The sequence below is a fragment of the Gopherus flavomarginatus genome, chromosome 8, assembly GCF_025201925.1.
Source record: "Gopherus flavomarginatus isolate rGopFla2 chromosome 8, rGopFla2.mat.asm, whole genome shotgun sequence".
NCBI lineage: Eukaryota > Metazoa > Chordata > Testudines > Testudinidae > Gopherus > Gopherus flavomarginatus.
The window spans coordinates 2,286,130-2,304,632 of NC_066624.1; the positions used below are offsets into that span (position 1 = coordinate 2,286,130).

The 18,503-nt window shown below is 39.6% G+C and overlaps 1 protein-coding gene across 3 annotated transcripts in view; it reads right to left on the reverse strand.

Annotated features, from left to right (window-relative positions):
* The window catches only part of LRCH2 (leucine rich repeats and calponin homology domain containing 2), an 89,974-nt gene that overhangs the window by 37,657 nt on the left and 33,814 nt on the right, over positions 1 to 18,503 (reverse strand). For all 3 annotated transcript variants that reach the window (XM_050964912.1, XM_050964911.1, XM_050964913.1), the window contains 3 exons: positions 3,126 to 3,231; positions 2,902 to 3,038; positions 413 to 546 (listed from right to left, as the gene is read on the reverse strand). In XM_050964912.1, coding sequence (XP_050820869.1) covers positions 413 to 546; positions 2,902 to 3,038; positions 3,126 to 3,231 — 377 coding nt within the window. The remainder of the gene's footprint in view (positions 1 to 412; positions 547 to 2,901; positions 3,039 to 3,125; positions 3,232 to 18,503) is intronic.

Below are 18,503 nucleotides of genomic sequence, written 5' to 3' on the forward strand. Positions count from 1 at the left end.
GAGAAGATCAATTAGGTCATCTCATCCAACTTCCCAAAAAATTCAGGATTGTTTCCCAAAGTCCATTCAATCGCTGTGTGAATTTCAAGTGCAATATTCTGCACTAACCCCTGCACAGGGATGCTCATTGTGCACCGAGAGTTCCTTTTCGCAGCCTAGCTTAAGCCACTCTCAGTGCAGAATAAGATGCATCCGACGAACTGGGTATTCACCCATGAAAGCACATGCTCCAATACGTTTGTTAGTCTATAAGGTGCCACAGAACTCTTTGCTGCTTTTACAGACTCAGACTAACATGGCTACCCCTCTGACTATTAAAATTACATGATCTTATTGTGAGAGTAGTTCTCCATTATCCTAAACGCTTATTTCATAGCAAACATTAAATAGTTCTAAAGAAGAAAGGTAATACCTGTCTGTGAGTGGCTGGGATGGGATTCTTTTACCCAGTGATGGAAGATCTAAGGAATCTGGTTTTTTATCTATTCTGAGGCATTCTTGAATACTGAGGAATTTAAATATGTGAACTTTGCCCTTTAAACATATCTGTTAAGAAACATGAAAAAAATTAATTTAGATGTACGGTATATTTATAATATCATACATCAGACACTTTCTACATTTAAGAGTTTTTTTATTTACTTTCTACTATTCAAATGAAAAAAATGGAGCTTTAGTAGTTTAGCAGTCAGGGCTGGAAAAAAATCTATTTGTCCAGAAGCCCAAGACAAGCAGACCTGCTCTTTGGGTACATAAAAGCGCCCGGCCTGCCTGCAGAGTAAGGACAGCAGAGAAGGCTGCCGGTGGTCTCAATGGCATCAGGCACAGAGACAAGGTGGGTGACATGATGTGTGTCTTATTGGACCAACTTCTCTTGGTGAGAGACAAACTTTTGAGCTGTGTAAACTCAAAAGCTTGTCTCTCTCACCAACAGAAGCTGGTCCAATAAAACATATTACCTCAACCAACTTGTCACTCTAATATTCTGGAAGCAACATGGCTACAACACCACTGCATAAAATCAGACACAGAAGTATCTGAATACCAATCACAGGGAAAGGTATCAGGGTGGCTGAAGCCGCAACAAAGGTAATTAAGACATCTCAGGGATCAGGGAGGAAAGGAGCTGAGTTTGGACATTTCTGATACATGCTGTATGAAACTCATAATACATATTATCAAACTAAGCTAGTATACTGGTTATAAACAAACAAAATTAAACTCCAATGTTAATTTTCTTATGTCAAAGATGTATGAGTTGTACTTATTAGAAACAACTGTATTAAAGTAGATTTTATGATTACTTTCAAATTTCAATAAGGGAAAAAACAAGTACACCTCTACCCCGATACAACGCGGTCCTCAGGAGACAAAAAACTCACCACATTATAGGTGAGACGGTGTTATAGCAAACTTGCTTTGCCCCTCCCCCGTTCCCTGTTCCCTGACCACCCCCTCCAGAGACCCCTATCCCTAATCACTCCCAGGACCCCACCCCCTACCCAAAACCCCTGCCCTGACTGCTCCGACCCCTATCCACCACCCCGACAGGCACTTACCAGCAGCAGCAGGAAGCGGAGCAGCCCGGCCCCAGTCCACTCCACTCCGTCAGCTCCCAGCCGTGGCGTTCCACTTCCTGCCGCTGGTGAGTGCGGGGAGCTTGGGGAAAGGACACCTCCACGTACTCACCTGCGACGGGAAGTGGAGCGCTGAGATTGGGAGCTGGCAGAGTGGAGAGGGCTGAGGCCGGGCTCCTCCGCTTCTGCCACAGCTGGTGATTGCGGGGGGGGGGGGGGGATCCCTTCCCCCAAGCCACATCCCCTGAGTGACATGGCTGGGGCTGGGGCAAGGGAAGCAGAGCGGGCTGTTCCTGGTCTCCTGCTAATCTCCCAGGCCAACGCTGGGACTGCGGGGCCCCCAAAAGTGCCCTCCCACAGCTCTTCCTAGATCCTAGGGGGGGAGCCCCTGACCGGCCCCCGAGACCTTCTGCCCCTTATCGAACCCCTCAGCCCCAGCCTGGCCTGGCACCCTCAACATGCTGCTCAGAGCAGTAAGTCAGAGCTTTATCGTGTTGTATGCGAACCCACGTTATATTAGGGTAGAGATGTACTATAAAATATCCAGATAAAAACTATGCTGACCGGGAGTCAAAGTTGTGTACGTATCAGTAATTTAATGGTAAAAAAAAAATTACAGGGATGTAGTAATTATCTCCAAAAACAACCACCACAAACCCAAGAATATTCAAATTAAACTTAAGAAATCCAAAGATATTAAGGTATGGAAATGGAAAGATATGGCTGTTGGGTGCCTTTAATCCACCCTGTAATGACATTATTCAATACAATTACCATGCAATTATGACTAGTGTATGATATGGTTTGTGGTTTCAGATTAGATTAAACTGACTTTTAAGACTTTTTGGGGGCGGTCCTTGCTCATTATGTCTCTATAGGGCTGGGTTGAAGAAAAGATCAGCAACAGAAAGCAGATGGAAAAAACAAGCAGAAACGTGGATGCAGAGAAAGAAGACTGACCCTAACATTCACACCTACAATTTTTCTCCTGGGTTAAGTCTTTGGATGTTCATGACAATTTATCAGACTACCCTATAATATAATCAGCATTAGCCTGATTTTCAGGAGTTTATTCATAGTTTTGTTTTTTTAAGGACAGAATGGACTATTACAATTATCTAGTCTGGCCTCCAGATTAACTAATGTAAAGGGTGGGATGAATGACTAAACTACAAAAAGTTTTTGAGCAAAGGATTATGGGTCAAGAAATGCCCTTATGATATTTCCTTGTGCCGCTGCCAGTTGGTTGGTAATTAACGTAACACATTTCACCCTCTCTTAAAATCCTGGGAAAGTTGAGAAAATGGAAGTTTTTTATACTAACCTGTGCCGGAGGTATCTGCATTGGATTGTTATCCAAAATTATTACTTGTAAATGACGTAATTTCCTGTAACAAATTGGGATCTCTGTAATTTTATTACAAGAAAAATCCAGCTTTACCAAGGGAAGGTCTCCCAATTCTGTTAAGGGGGAAAGAAAAGAAAATCAGACACCCTAATGTTTTGTATAATTTACCTATTTCAACATGAGGATGATGAGCAGCTTACCATCTGGCAACACATGGAGATTATTTCTTCTAATGTTTAATTCTCTAAGTGATTGGAGTTTTCCTATTTGCTGGGGAAGGACTTGAATCTCATTGCAGCTGATATCCTAAGTAAAAGATAATGAGTCAATGAGCTGAATAGGTCGATTGAAATTAAACAAAGAAAAAATTTCAGTGAAAGCTATTACAAAAACATGTTTTAAAGAACAATATCCTCATTCCTTTTTTCCCCTTTTCTTACCAAAAAGAGAGCTGCTATAACCCAGCTCTCAGGAGAGACTTTCCCAATCTGAAACAACATTTGGTAATGTGGGAGCCCAATCAAGGAGTCTAATCCAATGGACAAGGAAAGGTCACCTTTGAGATTTGCACTGGACCCAATCAGGAGATCTGGATTTGATTCCCATATCTCTTTTGTGTGACTGAAGACAGCTCACTTACATTCTGTATCTCTGCAAAATGGGGATAATAATTTTTCTTCTTCCCTATGTTACACAATCACCTGAGACCCCTGGATCTAAAATGATGAGCCTCCACTGTCGCGGTTCCAAAACTGTGGGTTGCAACACCAAATGGGGTCACACCATCAGCAGAGAGGATGACAGCAACTCCTACTGTGTGGAAAATGCCATTTCATGCCACACAGCATAACCTTGCATGTACAGTGAGTGCAAGGTCACGATACATGGAGGACAGCATTTCACTCTACAAAATAGCATCCTCTGCAGTGTGACCTCACACGCACCAGACACGCAAGGTCACACTTTGCAGCGAGTGCCATTTTGCAGAGCAAAATGGCATTCTCCATGCAGCATGACTTCACACATATGAAGCGTGCAAGATCACGCTCTGTAGAGCATGCCATTTTGCTCTATAAAATGGCATTCTCCATGCTGTCTGTGGTCCCAGCTGAAAATACTTCATTAAGATGGGGTTGTGCTAGCAAAAAGTTTGGGAACCTGCTGCTCTACTGCCTCAGGAAAAAAATATCATCCTGGTCTCTCAAAGGCTGCTGCAGACTCATTAAACCTCTCTGGTTTAGCCACAATGAATAAGCAGAGTTTACACCTACTTCTCACAGGTGTTGCAAGACTAAATTATTGTTTGTTTAGGCATTCATGTAAGCGTGGGAAGGTACCTCTCAACAAGGCGGATACCACCATAAGGCAGGCGGTGAAGAGGTGGATATACCTTCCCCAGAGGGCCAAAAATGAACTGGTGGACATCAGTAGTAATACGCTCGATAGTATTCATCACCATACAAATTTTGACAGGTTTCCACGCCCCTTTTAGGGCTTATGTCCCGCCTTCCCATCCCCCGTTTCCGTTGGCGCAAGAGTGTGGCGCCGTCGGCCATTTTGAAAAAAGTGTGCGTGTATGTGTTTGACTAGGGGAAGTGTTGTGTATGTTTGTGCTTGGTGATATGAAGAGAAAAAGGTTGAAAGAAGAGTGTGAAGAGAAAAAAAGAGAGTTTGAGTAAGGTTTAGAGGAAAAAGAAATTTGAAAGAAGAGAGGTAAGTTATTGAAGAAAAGAGGCTGGTAAAGGCAGGTTATGAAAGAATAGAAAGATTTTTGTTTTTAAAGGGTTAGTTAGTTTGAAAGAAGACAGATTTTTAGTGAGTTTGAGTAAGGAGAGATGATGGTAAAGAATAGAAAATTTTGAGATAAATGTAAAAAGTGTATTAAATATCAGGGTGAATTAAGAGAAAAGTTAAATAATATTGAAAGCTAGGTTTATAAAGGGAATTTACTAAGGCAAAACCTGTTTCGTAAGCGCAGGATAAAAAAGCGTTGAAGCTATTCAATACCAGTGTAAATTTAAAAAAAAAAAAAAGAGCCCCCTTTGCAAAGGGCAAAGATAGACAGCACATGGTGGAATCAAAAAGAGAGAGAGTGAGAGAAAAAATGACATTGGCGCCAAAGCGTGACGCCGACGGCCATTTTGAAAAAATGTGTGTGTGTGTATGTGTTTGACTAGGGGAAGTGTTGTGTATGTTTGTGCTTGGGTAGATGGAGAGAAAAAGGTTGAAAAAAGTGTGAGAGAGTGTTAAGAGAAAAAAAGAGTTTGAGTAAGCTTTAGAGGAAAAAAAGGAAATTTGAAAGAAGAGAGGTAAGTTAGTGAAGAAAAGAGGCTGGTTATGAAAGAACACAAAGATAGAACTTAAAAAAAAGGAAATATTTGTTTTTGAAGGGCTAGTTTAAGAAACAAGTTAAATAATATTGACAACTAGGTTGAAAAAGGAAAAGGCAAAACCTGTTTGGGAGGCCCAGGGTAAAAAAAGGTGAATAAAAAGGCATTGAAACTATTGAATACCAAAATAGGTTAAGAAAAAAGCATTAAAAACATTAAAAACTAGGTTTAAAAGGGGAATTTACTAAAGCAAAACCTGTTTAATAAGCACATGGCCAAAAACTATAAAGGGGTACTAAGAAAAAAGCATTTAAAATGATTAAAAAGAGAATTTACAAAGGCAGAACCTATTTGGTAAGCACAGGGTAAAAAAGTGAATAAAAAAGCATTGAAACTATGCAATATCAGTGTAGATAAAGAAAAAAAGAGGTTAAAAGAAAGAACAAGATAAGAAAAAAGAGCAAAGATAGAGAGCACATGGTGGAATCAGAAAGAGAGAGAGAAGCAGGCAGAGTCTGTTTAGTAAGCACAGGGTGAAAAAATGAACAGAAAAGCATTCAGAATCAGGGTGGGTTAAAAGAAAGAACAAGACAAGAAAAGGGAAAAGAGAGCCCCTTTGCAAAGAGCACATGGTTGAGTCAGAGAGAGAGAGAGAATTTTTACCTTTGCAGTTTTTCTGTAAAATGAGGCAGCTTTCCTGGTTCAAACCCTCTCAGGCTTGTTATCACCGCCTTTGGATCGGACCAATCAGAGGTGGTTTTACAACAGCGTCACAGAATTCATTTTCCTGAACCAATCCTAGTGTCCCAAGATTTTAAACAAGAGCCAACTCCCTCCTCCCCCCCCTTCCTTTTAACTGTTTTATTCTTATCTAAAGAAACAGACCCCCCAGCATTTTTTTGCCATGTAGCCCTTTTACAGGGTTTTTTTTAATAAAAGTTAAATTCATAAGCTTTTAGTAACACCATTTTTTAAAGTTTTTCCCCTAGGTTTTAAACTAACAAGGGTTTGTTTGTTTTTTAGTAAAAACAATGTGAAGCTGTAGCAAAGCTCCTGTTAGCAAAGCAGCTTCTGTGAATCAGTGGATCACAGAGGAGTTTGCTTTTTTACCTGCTTTTTAACAAACACAGGTTAAAGTTACATTAAGTTTTGCAAAGGGATAATGGCTTAAAATGACAAACCTAAAACACATTTCTTTTACATTTGTGTTGTCATAGAAAAGAGCAGGCAGAAGCACCCCAGGTTTTTAGTAACAGACAGTTTATAAACCCCTTATTTTGTAAACCAGTGGATTAGAAAGACAAAGCAAAGCGCCTGTTAGCAAAGCAGCCTCTGTGAGTTAGTGGATCAGAGATAAGAAGGCTGCTTCTGACCCAAACTTTTTAACAAACATATGTTAAAGTTACATTAAGTTTTGCAAAGGGATAATGACTCGAAAAGACAAACCTAAGACACAACCCTTTTGTATGTGTTGTAATAAAAAATTATGCAGAAGCACCCTAGGCTTAAAACCCCAGGTTTTTAGTAACAGACGGTTTATATTTCCCTTATTTTGTAAACCACTGGATTAGAGAGAAGATTGCTTCTTTCCCCACTTTTTAACAAAGAGAGGTAAAAGACATGCCAAAATGAAGGCACAGTCCTTTGGTATAGGTGTTTTAATAAAAAAAAAGATCATGCACAAACAGTCTAGGGTTATAAAAGTAATGTATAGTGACAAAAAAAAATTCCCCCCCTAGGTTTTAGACTAGCACTGCTTATTTTTTAGTAAAAACTGTGAAGCTGCAGCAGAGCCCTGTTCTGCTCTTATCTAAACAACCAGGACCCTGTAACAAAAGCTGAACAACACATACAAAACAAGGCCCCTCTTAGAGAGATTTTGTAGAAGTTTAGTGAACTAAAAGGCTTAAGATACTAGCCTGTTCTTTTAAAAATAGTGTTTTTAAAGTACCAAAACAACAACTGGGTAAGAATATGAGAACTGGCAATTGAGGGGAGTTTACATATGTTTTAATTAGAAAAAAAAACAACAGCCACCCAAGATTGCTTTTTAAAGGTTTACCAGAGATATGGAGCCTTCCTCACCCCCGCTCCACACACACACACACACACACACACACACACTCTTTTCTCCTCCCCCTGCCAGCCTTTCCCTTTTTTTTCTTCTCTTTTTTAACTGTTTTTTAAAATCTAAACCAAGGACAAACTTTTTTTTTTTTAAAAGCCAGGGCCACAGAGATCAGGCCAATGCTGGTAAGAAAGCTGTCCTGAGTTTTAGGGGGCATGTTGATAACTCTTTTAGTGAAACAGTTTTGTAGGCAGCCTGTCTGTGTAAGTTGTTATGCTTTAGCATGGGCAAAGGTTTATTGTTTGAAAGCACTTTTTTACTTTATGAGGTATTATCTCCCCCCATCTTACGGCCTATCAGAAATATTAAAAACAACAAGCTAAAAGATACATTGCAGCAAAGACTGCAAAACAATAGTTACAATATTGTTGATTATTACCTTGTCTAAAGCCCTAGAGAATATATTTTGTTTTGTTTTTATAAAACGCTTTTATGCAAACTGTAACACTAGGTGATGTACAGCATTAAGAATATGAAACAGTAGACGAGAGACCTGAGACATTGTTGAAATCAGAGGGGCTATGATTAAGTCCTAATGCAGAGGGCCTTGGGGTGGAAAATGAAAAGGTACAGGCGAAGCGGAAGATGGTATGATTTAAGAGGGGTTTGAGGGCTGCTTTGCAACGGTCCATAGGGAGCCTATAACCCTCACGCACAAACACCAGGGCTGGGTGAGGTGGTTGGGCCTTTGTTAGAGGAACAGGCCGTTCATGTACCTTTTGTTGTTGTTGCTTTTGACAAACCCCACATCCCTGAAACTCCTTAAAAACACGCTTTACACAGTTATTTTTAACTGACATTTTATTTTACAACTCGGCCTGTTTTGTTCCCAAACACGCTCTAACTGTTAGTGTTTTTTCTGAGCATGATTTTGTAATTTGCTGAACGAAGAAGATGTTCAACATTTTGCATTAAACATTTATCTGTCGGTTTGATGATTTCATTTAAAACGCTATTGGGGTTTTCGCCCTCTGTCACTTTGTCCACCACTTCTGCCCCTAGAGCTAAATGTTCCTGGGTTAAACAGAGGCACTGCAGTGCGTATTCCAGCATGATGATGATATTTAACACACTTTCCATACACAAAGCACTGCTAATTTCTTTAATTTTACAATTCACATCATCTAAAGACCAGTACACGCAGGCATGATGCCTCTGACCGGAGGCATCTATGGCGTACCGAGGACAATTCTCATTTTGTTTTTCTCTCAGGCAGTGCTTGATGATTCCGTGCACAGCCGCTCGCACAATTGCACGCATCGCTGTTTTACGTTTATGAACTTGCACCGGCTTAATACCGAATTTCTCCCTCAACTTTAGATAGTACAGGCCTATAGAGTAAGCGTCCCCTGCTGTTTCAGCATTCTGTGAAGCATCTGCTTTTGTGTCTGGGCAAAAACAGATTGGGCCCAAAGCACTCGGTCCTTCGGAGCTGTCGGTGTTCAAAACCTCCAAGGCCTCTGAAGAACCATTGCTCAGCTGCTGAAAAATTGACAGTAAGAAATGCGTGTAAGGCATCTTTGTACTTTTTCATAACATGATTTTAAAACCTTTTACACCATGTATCAAGAGATCCCGTCCGCGAGTGTGATAAATATCATCATCATGCTGGAATACGCACTGCAGTGCCTCTGTTTAACCCAGGAACATTTAGCTCTAGGGGCAGAAGTGGTGGACAAAGTGACAGAGGCCGAAAACCCCAATAGCGTTTTAAATGAAATCATCATACCGACAGATAAATGTTTAATGCAAAATGTTGAACATCTTCTTCGTTCAGCAAATTACAAAATCATGCTCAGAAAAAACACTAACAGTTAGAGCGTGTTTGGGAACAAAACAGGCCGAGTTGTAAAATAAAATGTCAGTTAAAAATAACTGTGTAAAGCGTGTTTTTAAGGAGTTTCAGGGATGTGAGGTTTGTCAGAAGCAGCAACAACAAACGGTACATGAACGGCCTGTTCCTCTAACAAAGGCCCAACCACCTCACCCAGCCCTGGTGTTTGTGCGTGAGGGTTATAGGCTCCCTATGGACCGTTGCAAAGCAGCCCCCAAACCCCTCTTAAATCATACCATCTTCTGCTTCGCCTGTACCTTTTCATTTTCCACCCCAAGGCCCTCTGCATTAGGACTTAATCATAGCCCCTCTGATTTCAACAATGTCTCAGGTCTCTCGTCTACTGTTTCATATTATTTAATGCTGTACATCACCTAGGGTTACAGTTTGCATAAAAGCGTTTTATAAAAACAAAACAAAATATATTCTCTAGGGCCTTAGACAAGGTAATAATCAACAATATTGTAACTATTGTTTTGCAGTCCTTGCTGCAATGTATCTTTTAGCTTGTTGTTTTTAATATTTCTGATAGGCTGTAAGATGAGGGGAGATAATACCTCATAAAGTAAAAAAGTGCTTTCAAACAATAAACCTTTGCCCATGCTAAAGCATAACAACTTACACAGACAGGCTGCCTACAAAACTGTTTCACTAAAAGAGTTATCAACATGCCCCCTAAAACTCAGGACAGCTTTCTTACCAGCATTAGCCTGATCTCTGTGGCCCTGGCTTTTTAAAAAAAAAAACGTTTGTCCTTGGTTTAGATTTTAAAAAACAGTTAAAAAAGAGAAGAAAAAAAAGGGAAAGGGTGGCGGGGGGAGGAGAAAAGTGTGTGTGTGTGTGTGTGTGTGTGTGTGTGTGTGTGTGTGTGGATGAGGAAGGCTCCATATCTCTGGTAAACCTTTAAAAAGCAATCTTGGGTGGCTGTTGTTTTTTTTTTCTAATTAAAACATATGTAAACTCCCCTCAATTGCCAGTTTTCATATTCTTACCCAGTCGTTGTTTTGGTACTTTAAAAACACTATTTTTAAAAGAACAGGCTAGTATCTTAAGCCTTTTAGTTCACTAAACTTCTACAAAATATCTCTAAGAGGGGCCTTGTTTTGTTACAGCTCAGGCAATACTGCTTTTTCATAATAAACTTTACAAAACATAATGCTTCAAATATATGGGAAGGAAAATAAACTTCTCTCTGATCCACTGGATTACAAAATAAGGAGGATATAAACTAGCTGTTACTAAGGTTCTGTGGTTTTCACTCTGGTGTGTTTTCTGCAAGCCCTCTTTTTAATTAAAACACGCATGTAAAAATGTTAAATAAAGGGCTCTGTCTTTATATAGGCTTGTCTTTTAAAGTGTTTATTCCTCTACAAAACTTAATATAACTTCCACTTCTATGTGTTTAAAAAACAGGCAAAGAAGCAGCCTTCTTATCTCTGATCTACTGATTTACAGAGGCTGTTTTTGCTGACAGCTGCTCTGCTGCAAAAGCCTGCTGTCTTTACTAAAAAATGACCAGTGCTAGCCTAAACCTAGGGGAAAAACTTTCTGTGTTTTTAAGCCTGGGTTGTTTCTGCGGACTTGCATGTTATTGAAACACCTATGCCTAAGGGGCTAAATGAAGGTGATGGGTCTTCAGGTAGGCTTGTCTTTTCAGCTGTTTATTCCTTTCCAAGCCTTTCACCTCTCTTTGTTATAAAGCAGGTAAAGAAGCAATCTTCTTCTCTCTGATCCAATGGTTAACAAAATAAGGGGTAATATAAACCGTCTGTTACTAAAAATCTGGGGTGCTTCTGCCTGCTCTTTTACATTTTAATGAAACACTTATACCAAGGGGGCTAAATACCAAAAAAAAAAAAAATAAAATAAAGTGTCTTCAGGTAGCCTGTTTTTCAAAGGGGTCTTCTTTTCTAATCCACTACCTTCAAAAGGCTGTTTCAAGTGGTTCACACTAAAAACCTTGGGGGGGGGCGGGACTATTTCTTAGTAAGGGTTTTGTGGGCTTAGGTCAGGGATGCTTCTGCATGCTCTTTTTTTTAAATTGAAACACCCCTACAAATAAAGAAATGTGCCTTCAGGTAGGTTTGTTATTTCATGTATTTAATACGTTAAAAAGAGGAGGTTTTAGACATTACTTCAAAAAACACGTTTTAAAATGGTTTATAGTATGTGTTGTTCAGCTTTTGTTACAGGGTCCTGGTTGTTTAGATAAGAGCAGAACAGGGCTCTGCTGCAGCTTCACAGTTTTTACTAAAAAATAAGCAGTGCTAGTCTAAAACCTAGGGGGGGAATTTTTTTTTGTCACTATACATTACTTTTATAACCCTAGACTGTTTGTGCATGATCTTTTTTTTATTAAAACACCTATACCAAAGGACTGTGCCTTCATTTTGGCATGTCTTTTACCTCTCTTTGTTAAAAAGTGGGGAAAGAAGCAATTTTCTCTCTAATCCAGTGGTTTACAAAATAAGGGAAATATAAACCGTCTGTTACTAAAAACCTGGGGTTTTAAGCCTAGGGTGCTTCTGCATAATTTTTTATTACAACACATACAAAAGGGTTGTGTCTTAGGTTTGTCTTTTCGAGTCATTATCCCTTTGCAAAACTTAATGTAACTTTAACATATGTTTGTTAAAAAGTTTGGGTCAGAAGCAGCCTTCTTATCTCTGATCCACTAACTCACAGAGGCTGCTTTGCTAACAGGCGCTTTGCTTTGTCTTTCTAATCCACTGGTTTACAAAATAAGGGGTTTATAAACTGTCTGTTACTAAAAACCTGGGGTGCTTCTGCCTGCTCTTTTCTATGACAACACAAATGTAAAAGAAATGTGTTTTAGGTTTGTCATTTTAAGCCATTATCCCTTTGCAAAACTTAATGTAACTTTAACCTGTGTTTGTTAAAAAGCAGGTAAAAAAGCAAACTCCTCTGTGATCCACTGATTCACAGAAGCTGCTTTGCTAACAGGAGCTTTGCTACAGCTTCACATTGTTTTTACTAAAAAACAAACAAACCCCTGTTAGTTTAAAACCTAGGGGAAAAACTTTAAAAAATGGTGTTACTAAAAGCTTATGAATTTAACTTTTATTAAAAAAAACCCTGTAAAAGGGCTACATGGCAAAAAAATGCTGGGGGGTCTGTTTCTTTAGATAAGAATAAAACAGTTAAAAGGAAGGGGGGGAGGGAGTTGGCTCTTGTTTAAAATCTTGGGACACTAGGATTGGTTCAGGAAAATGAATTCTGTGACGCTGTTGTAAAACCACCTCTGATTGGTCCGATCCAAAGGCGGTGATAACAAGCCTGAGAGGGTTTGAACCAGGAAAGCTGCCTCATTTTACAGAAAAACTGCAAAGGTAAAAATTCTCTCTCTCTCTCTGACTCAACCATGTGCTCTTTGCAAAGGGGCTCTCTTTTCCCTTTTCTTGTCTTGTTCTTTCTTTTAACCCACCCTGATTCTGAATGCTTTTCTGTTCATTTTTTCACCCTGTGCTTACTAAACAGACTCTGCCTGCTTCTCTCTCTCTTTCTGATTCCACCATGTGCTCTCTATCTTTGCTCTTTTTTCTTATCTTGTTCTTTCTTTTAACCTCTTTTTTTCTTTATCTACACTGATATTGCATAGTTTCAATGCTTTTTTATTCACTTTTTTACCCTGTGCTTACCAAATAGGTTCTGCCTTTGTAAATTCTCTTTTTAAACTTAGTTTTTAATCATTTTAAATGCTTTTTTCTTAGTACCCCTTTATAGTTTTTGGCCATGTGCTTATTAAACAGGTTTTGCTTTAGTAAATTCCCCTTTTAAACCTAGTTTTTAATGTTTTTAATGCTTTTTTCTTAACCTATTTTGGTATTCAATAGTTTCAATGCCTTTTTATTCACCTTTTTTTACCCTGGGCCTCCCAAACAGGTTTTGCCTTTTCCTTTTTCAACCTAGTTGTCAATATTATTTAACTTGTTTCTTAAACTAGCCCTTCAAAAACAAATATTTCCTTTTTTTTAAGTTCTATCTTTGTGTTCTTTCATAACCAGCCTCTTTTCTTCACTAACTTACCTCTCTTCTTTCAAATTTCCTTTTTTTCCTCTAAAGCTTACTCAAACTCTTTTTTTCTCTTAACACTCTCTCACACTTTTTTCAACCTTTTTCTCTCCATCTACCCAAGCACAAACATACACAACACTTCCCCTAGTCAAACACATACACACACACACATTTTTTCAAAATGGCCGTCGGCGCCACACTTTGGCGCCAATGTCATTTTTTCTCTCACTCTCTCTTTTTGATTCCACCATGTGCTGTCTATCTTTGCCCTTTGCAAAGGGGGCTCTTTTTTTTTTTTTTTAATTTACACTGGTATTGAATAGCTTCAACGCTTTTTTATCCTGCGCTTACGAAACAGGTTTTGCCTTAGTAAATTCCCTTTATAAACCTAGCTTTCAATATTATTTAACTTTTCTCTTAATTCACCCTGATATTTAATACACTTTTTACATTTATCTCAAAATTTTCTATTCTTTACCATCATCTCTCCTTACTCAAACTCACTAAAAATCTGTCTTCTTTCAAACTAACTAACCCTTTAAAAACAAAAATCTTTCTATTCTTTCATAACCTGCCTTTACCAGCCTCTTTTCTTCAATAACTTACCTCTCTTCTTTCAAATTTCTTTTTCCTCTAAACCTTACTCAAACTCTCTTTTTTTCTCTTCACACTCTTCTTTCAACCTTTTTCTCTTCATATCACCAAGCACAAACATACACAACACTTCCCCTAGTCAAACACATACACGCACACTTTTTTCAAAATGGCCGACGGCGCCACACTCTTGCGCCAATGGAAACGGGGGGTGGGAAGGCGGGACATAAGCCCTAAAAGGGGCGTGGAAACCTGTCAAAATTTGTATGGTGATGAATACTATCGAGCTTATTACTACTGACATCTTGCATAGGCAGGGTAGAGTCAATATCCTTTGAATGGTGATGTATGCAACACTGCAGTGATCACTCACACATTCCGTCTTTTGATATACCAGGACGCTATGGTGAGGAGCACTGCAGCCAGTACTGTGCATGATGTCAGCAGGAAGCAAACAGCTAGGTCCCCTTCCGGCCAAGATGTCGCCACATACTTGAGTGGCTCCCTGGAAGGCGAATTTGGAACAGACTGGGGAGACTTGGCTTCACTTGGTCTTGTACCTATAATGCTACACGATGGCTGCAGCAGTTTATTGGCCACCTCTGGACATGGTATGAGGAACATCAGGAGCTGGGAGTCTTGGTGCCACAGGTCAAGAACACCGAGCACACAGTCATTACTCCGACAGCAAGGACCATACTCAAGAGGACACTGAAGGATGCCATCCATTGGCAGTAAGTGGAAAACTTCAGACGGAAGTCGGACCAGGGCAAAGCTTTTGAGGTGACAAACAAGTGGGATGCTAGCAACCACTTCCTCCCCAGGGACAGTTTCACCTGATTCGCTGACTGGAAATTCATCAGTAGGGTTTGGCTCAATTGCATCCTGCTGAACGGAGCCAATGCAGAAAATCTGACTGTGCTAACGAAACAACCCCCCACATCTTGTGCAGCTGCAAACCCAACTTCAAAGCCTGCCAGCTGCACCACACCACTATCCAAGACCACCTAATCAAATCAATTCTACCAACTGTGGCAAAGATTGCCATGAACTCCACCGTCCCTGGAACAGAGAATTAACTGCAACTGGACATAGTCATTACTAATGAAGAAAAGAAGGTGGTAGTCATGGTGGACGACACAGTTCCTTTTGAGAACAGAACTCCGGCCTTCTGCAGTGCCAGAGCTCGAAAGCTGGAGAAATACACTCCCCTGGCTGATGCTTTGAGTGCCAGGGGTTACAAGGTTCAAACACACGGACTGATTGTGGGAACCTGGGGTACCCAGGATCCTGGTAACAAGCGAATGCTACTAGAATGTGGAATCGGTCAGCTCAGTGCCCAGCTAAAGCAGTGACTCACAGCATCAGACACCATCAGGTGATCAAGAGACATTTATTTTGACTAGAACATATCACTAGAAATTGGCAATACCAGGAGAAATGACCTACAGTGCCAATGAGAAGCAAAGATAGAAAAGTAGTTGAAATTCTTCTCTGGTGGACCATATTTATTCATGGACAACCTACTTTAAATTTTCAATTATTGAGGGACAATCTACACTCATCATTATATTTTCCACAAGCTAAAGTTTCCATGAGTGATGTATCTGAGTATTTGGATACTGATATTTAAAATGTATTGTTAAATTTATTAACCCTAATTTGAGATGTTGCAGATTCTGTATTATATCCATTTTATGACTTTTTAAATCAAACTTGCTACTTTTTGGACAATTTAACATTATACTCTGATGAACAGAAACTTCTTTATTAACCAATGTCTTAGATAATTTTAGCATAAGCTTTAATAAAATATAGAGAAGACCTAAAAACTTATTTCTAACCTGGCTGAACACTGGTTCAACAAGAGAGACCTATAGCTTGTTTTCCCGCCGTGATTCATGTGTGCAATGATAACACTTACATATCTAACTACCCAATGCTGCAGATGAAAACTGGTTGTTGATTTTAAAGGGTAGGTCCTTAGATGTAAATCCAGCTTCTCTCCTGTGCAGCGCTCCTGCTCAGGTGGTGGGACAAGTGACTCCACTCCTGCATACATGTGCCCATTCTCTCTCTTCTGCCTCCTTACTTTAGGACAGAATTCCTTCCGAACATCTCTCTCCAGCATCCATTTGACTACTTGGGTTGCCTACCAATCTTAAATGTTCAACTTGGATTGTTAACCAGTTTTCAGTACACTTAAATAATAGTTTAACAGAGTTTTCTATTCCAAGTCCATGGAGTAAGTAAGGAAGGGTAATAAAAACATTAAAAATTTACACTTCAGTTTTATTTGTGGCAACAAATGCTTTTTAATCTGTTGAATTTTCTTGATAATTATAATGCAGAGTGGTGACATACACGAAGTGAAAATATTTTTTTTAAGGGACAAAAATAGAGTTGGAATGGTTAATATTTTTAAAAATACTCATCAATATTCTTGGTTGGCAACTGTTGCTCTGAGTCTTTAGAATAAAGACAGTATGCCTACTTGACGGGCGAGAGATGTTATCTCTAATGCAGATATCAAATAATAGTGGAAATGAACATGAAAGGGTATTTAAGCACCAGGATTAAAAACACCTTCATGTTGTGTGCAGCTGGCAGTGTGCTTCAAAACCACTACAGTAAAGGGAGTAGAGCACAAACCCACATACAGGAGCTATATTTAATATTCAAGATCACATTTTACACCTTGTGGTGGATTTTTTATTTCTGGCAATATTTTACATGCGCATATACAGAGAACTGCAGGTCTAGATTTCGGTCAGTGAGTGATCCCATGGATCTGTAATTTTAAAAAGCCAGAATTTTCAAGTTCTACATATATACAGTATAAGAACGAACATTTAAAATGTTGCAGAAGTGACTAGAACAGCATACACAATTATATTACCAAAGGCACTGAGTCTGAATTGCTACACAAATAGGGGGTAGGCTGTTTACAAGGTACAGTGAGATAACAGTGCACCTCAACACTGACAAGTCACCAGATCTAGCCCAGGTCCTCATTGTTTTATCAAGTTATTATACAGCCATTAGTACACTCAGACTCCATTCTGGGTGCAATTGTAGACAGACTGCAAAAAACTAATCTTTACTTAATATCAGATTACCTCCTCACATTAATTATTACATGGCAATTCACTCTTACTTGGTTTTTGAAGATGAACTTTATGAAACCCCTGTAAAATCCCCAATAGTAAGAACATTTATCCCATTTTCAAATGGCAAAGATGTCAGCTTCAAGAGGCTTTAAACAGTGAGTAAACACATTTTAAACATATGAAAGATACCATTTCCCAACCCCCCAAAAAGTTTCTTTATCCACACAGAAGATATAGTACAGACCCACGAGAGAAAGGGATAGGATAAACAATGGGCATTCATTTCACTAATATTTTTCACAAAGGAAACTGAGTTAAATCTTTATTTCTGACTTTTTAAAATAAAAAAGCTGGGACCTGGAATATGCTCATGTTTCATTACAGGTGTGAGGGCAATGTTCTAGATTAAGTATTATCTGTTACAGATGAACTACCGCAAAAATTAAGTTAAAAGACCCAATTTCATTTTATAGTAAGTGAAGCTACATTCCTTCGTAATTTACTTGTTACTACATATTAAACTGAGAAACCGTATTCAATAAATACAGGTTTCCCAAATCTTTCATGTCAATGTATTAAGAGAAAGTTTGATTACTTACTTATTTCAATGTTCATTTATTCTAAACTGTTAATAACTTTGTAACTGTACTTTGAGTTCTGCAATCTACTGTACTTTTGTAACATGCTATCAAATGCTGACCATGCAATAACTAAGTTGGCATTCTGCAGCAATGTATCACATCCCCCTGGACCCAGAACAGTATAGGAGAGGGTCCTCACAACCTGGAGGGATTAGGATCCAGGAGGTTCTTTAGCTTGTCCCTGTCACATGGCCTTTGGGAAAAACTATAGCGGGGAACCAGTCGGACTCCAGCCAGGAGGAGCACAAGGAGCCAAAGTAGGGAGCTCTGGACATTTCGGGTAGGGCTACAGAGAGTTTTGGAGCCCACAAGACCAAGCCTCCCAGCCCAAGTAAACAGATAACCCCCTCCCTGAGGTTTCATGCCCCAAGCTCCAACCAAGCCACAACTTCAAAGAGCGGTCTACATAGCTGTTTTTAGAATGCTAGCAGGAGCCATGCTAGCTCAAGGCTGTCAACCTGGGCTGAGAGACTTGCTCCCCTGGCTTCAAAGCACTGTGTAAACATACCGTTAGAGAACTCCTCACAGTTTTGACTTGTCTTTCTTTGCCCTGTGCCAATCAGCTGTTAGCGCCAATCCTCTCCATCCTGTCCACCCCTTACAGTCTCTTCACCTCAGTTTAACTCCACACTTGTCTCTCTTACACTTTTCTCCTCTGTACTGTCCCCCTCACTTCCCCTTCCCTGTTAGCTTATCTCCTACATAATTCCCTCCCTACACCCCCCACTAAAAAAAAATAGGCAACAACATGACATTTGCTGCCGTCATATTGTTCACACTGCTTTGTCTCATATCTGCTTCCCCGACCATATGGGTGTCTTTATGCTATAAGCTCTTTACGGCAGAGACTGTCTTCTACTCTGTACAGTGCTTAGCACAACAGGGCCCCACTCTTAGTCAGCCCCT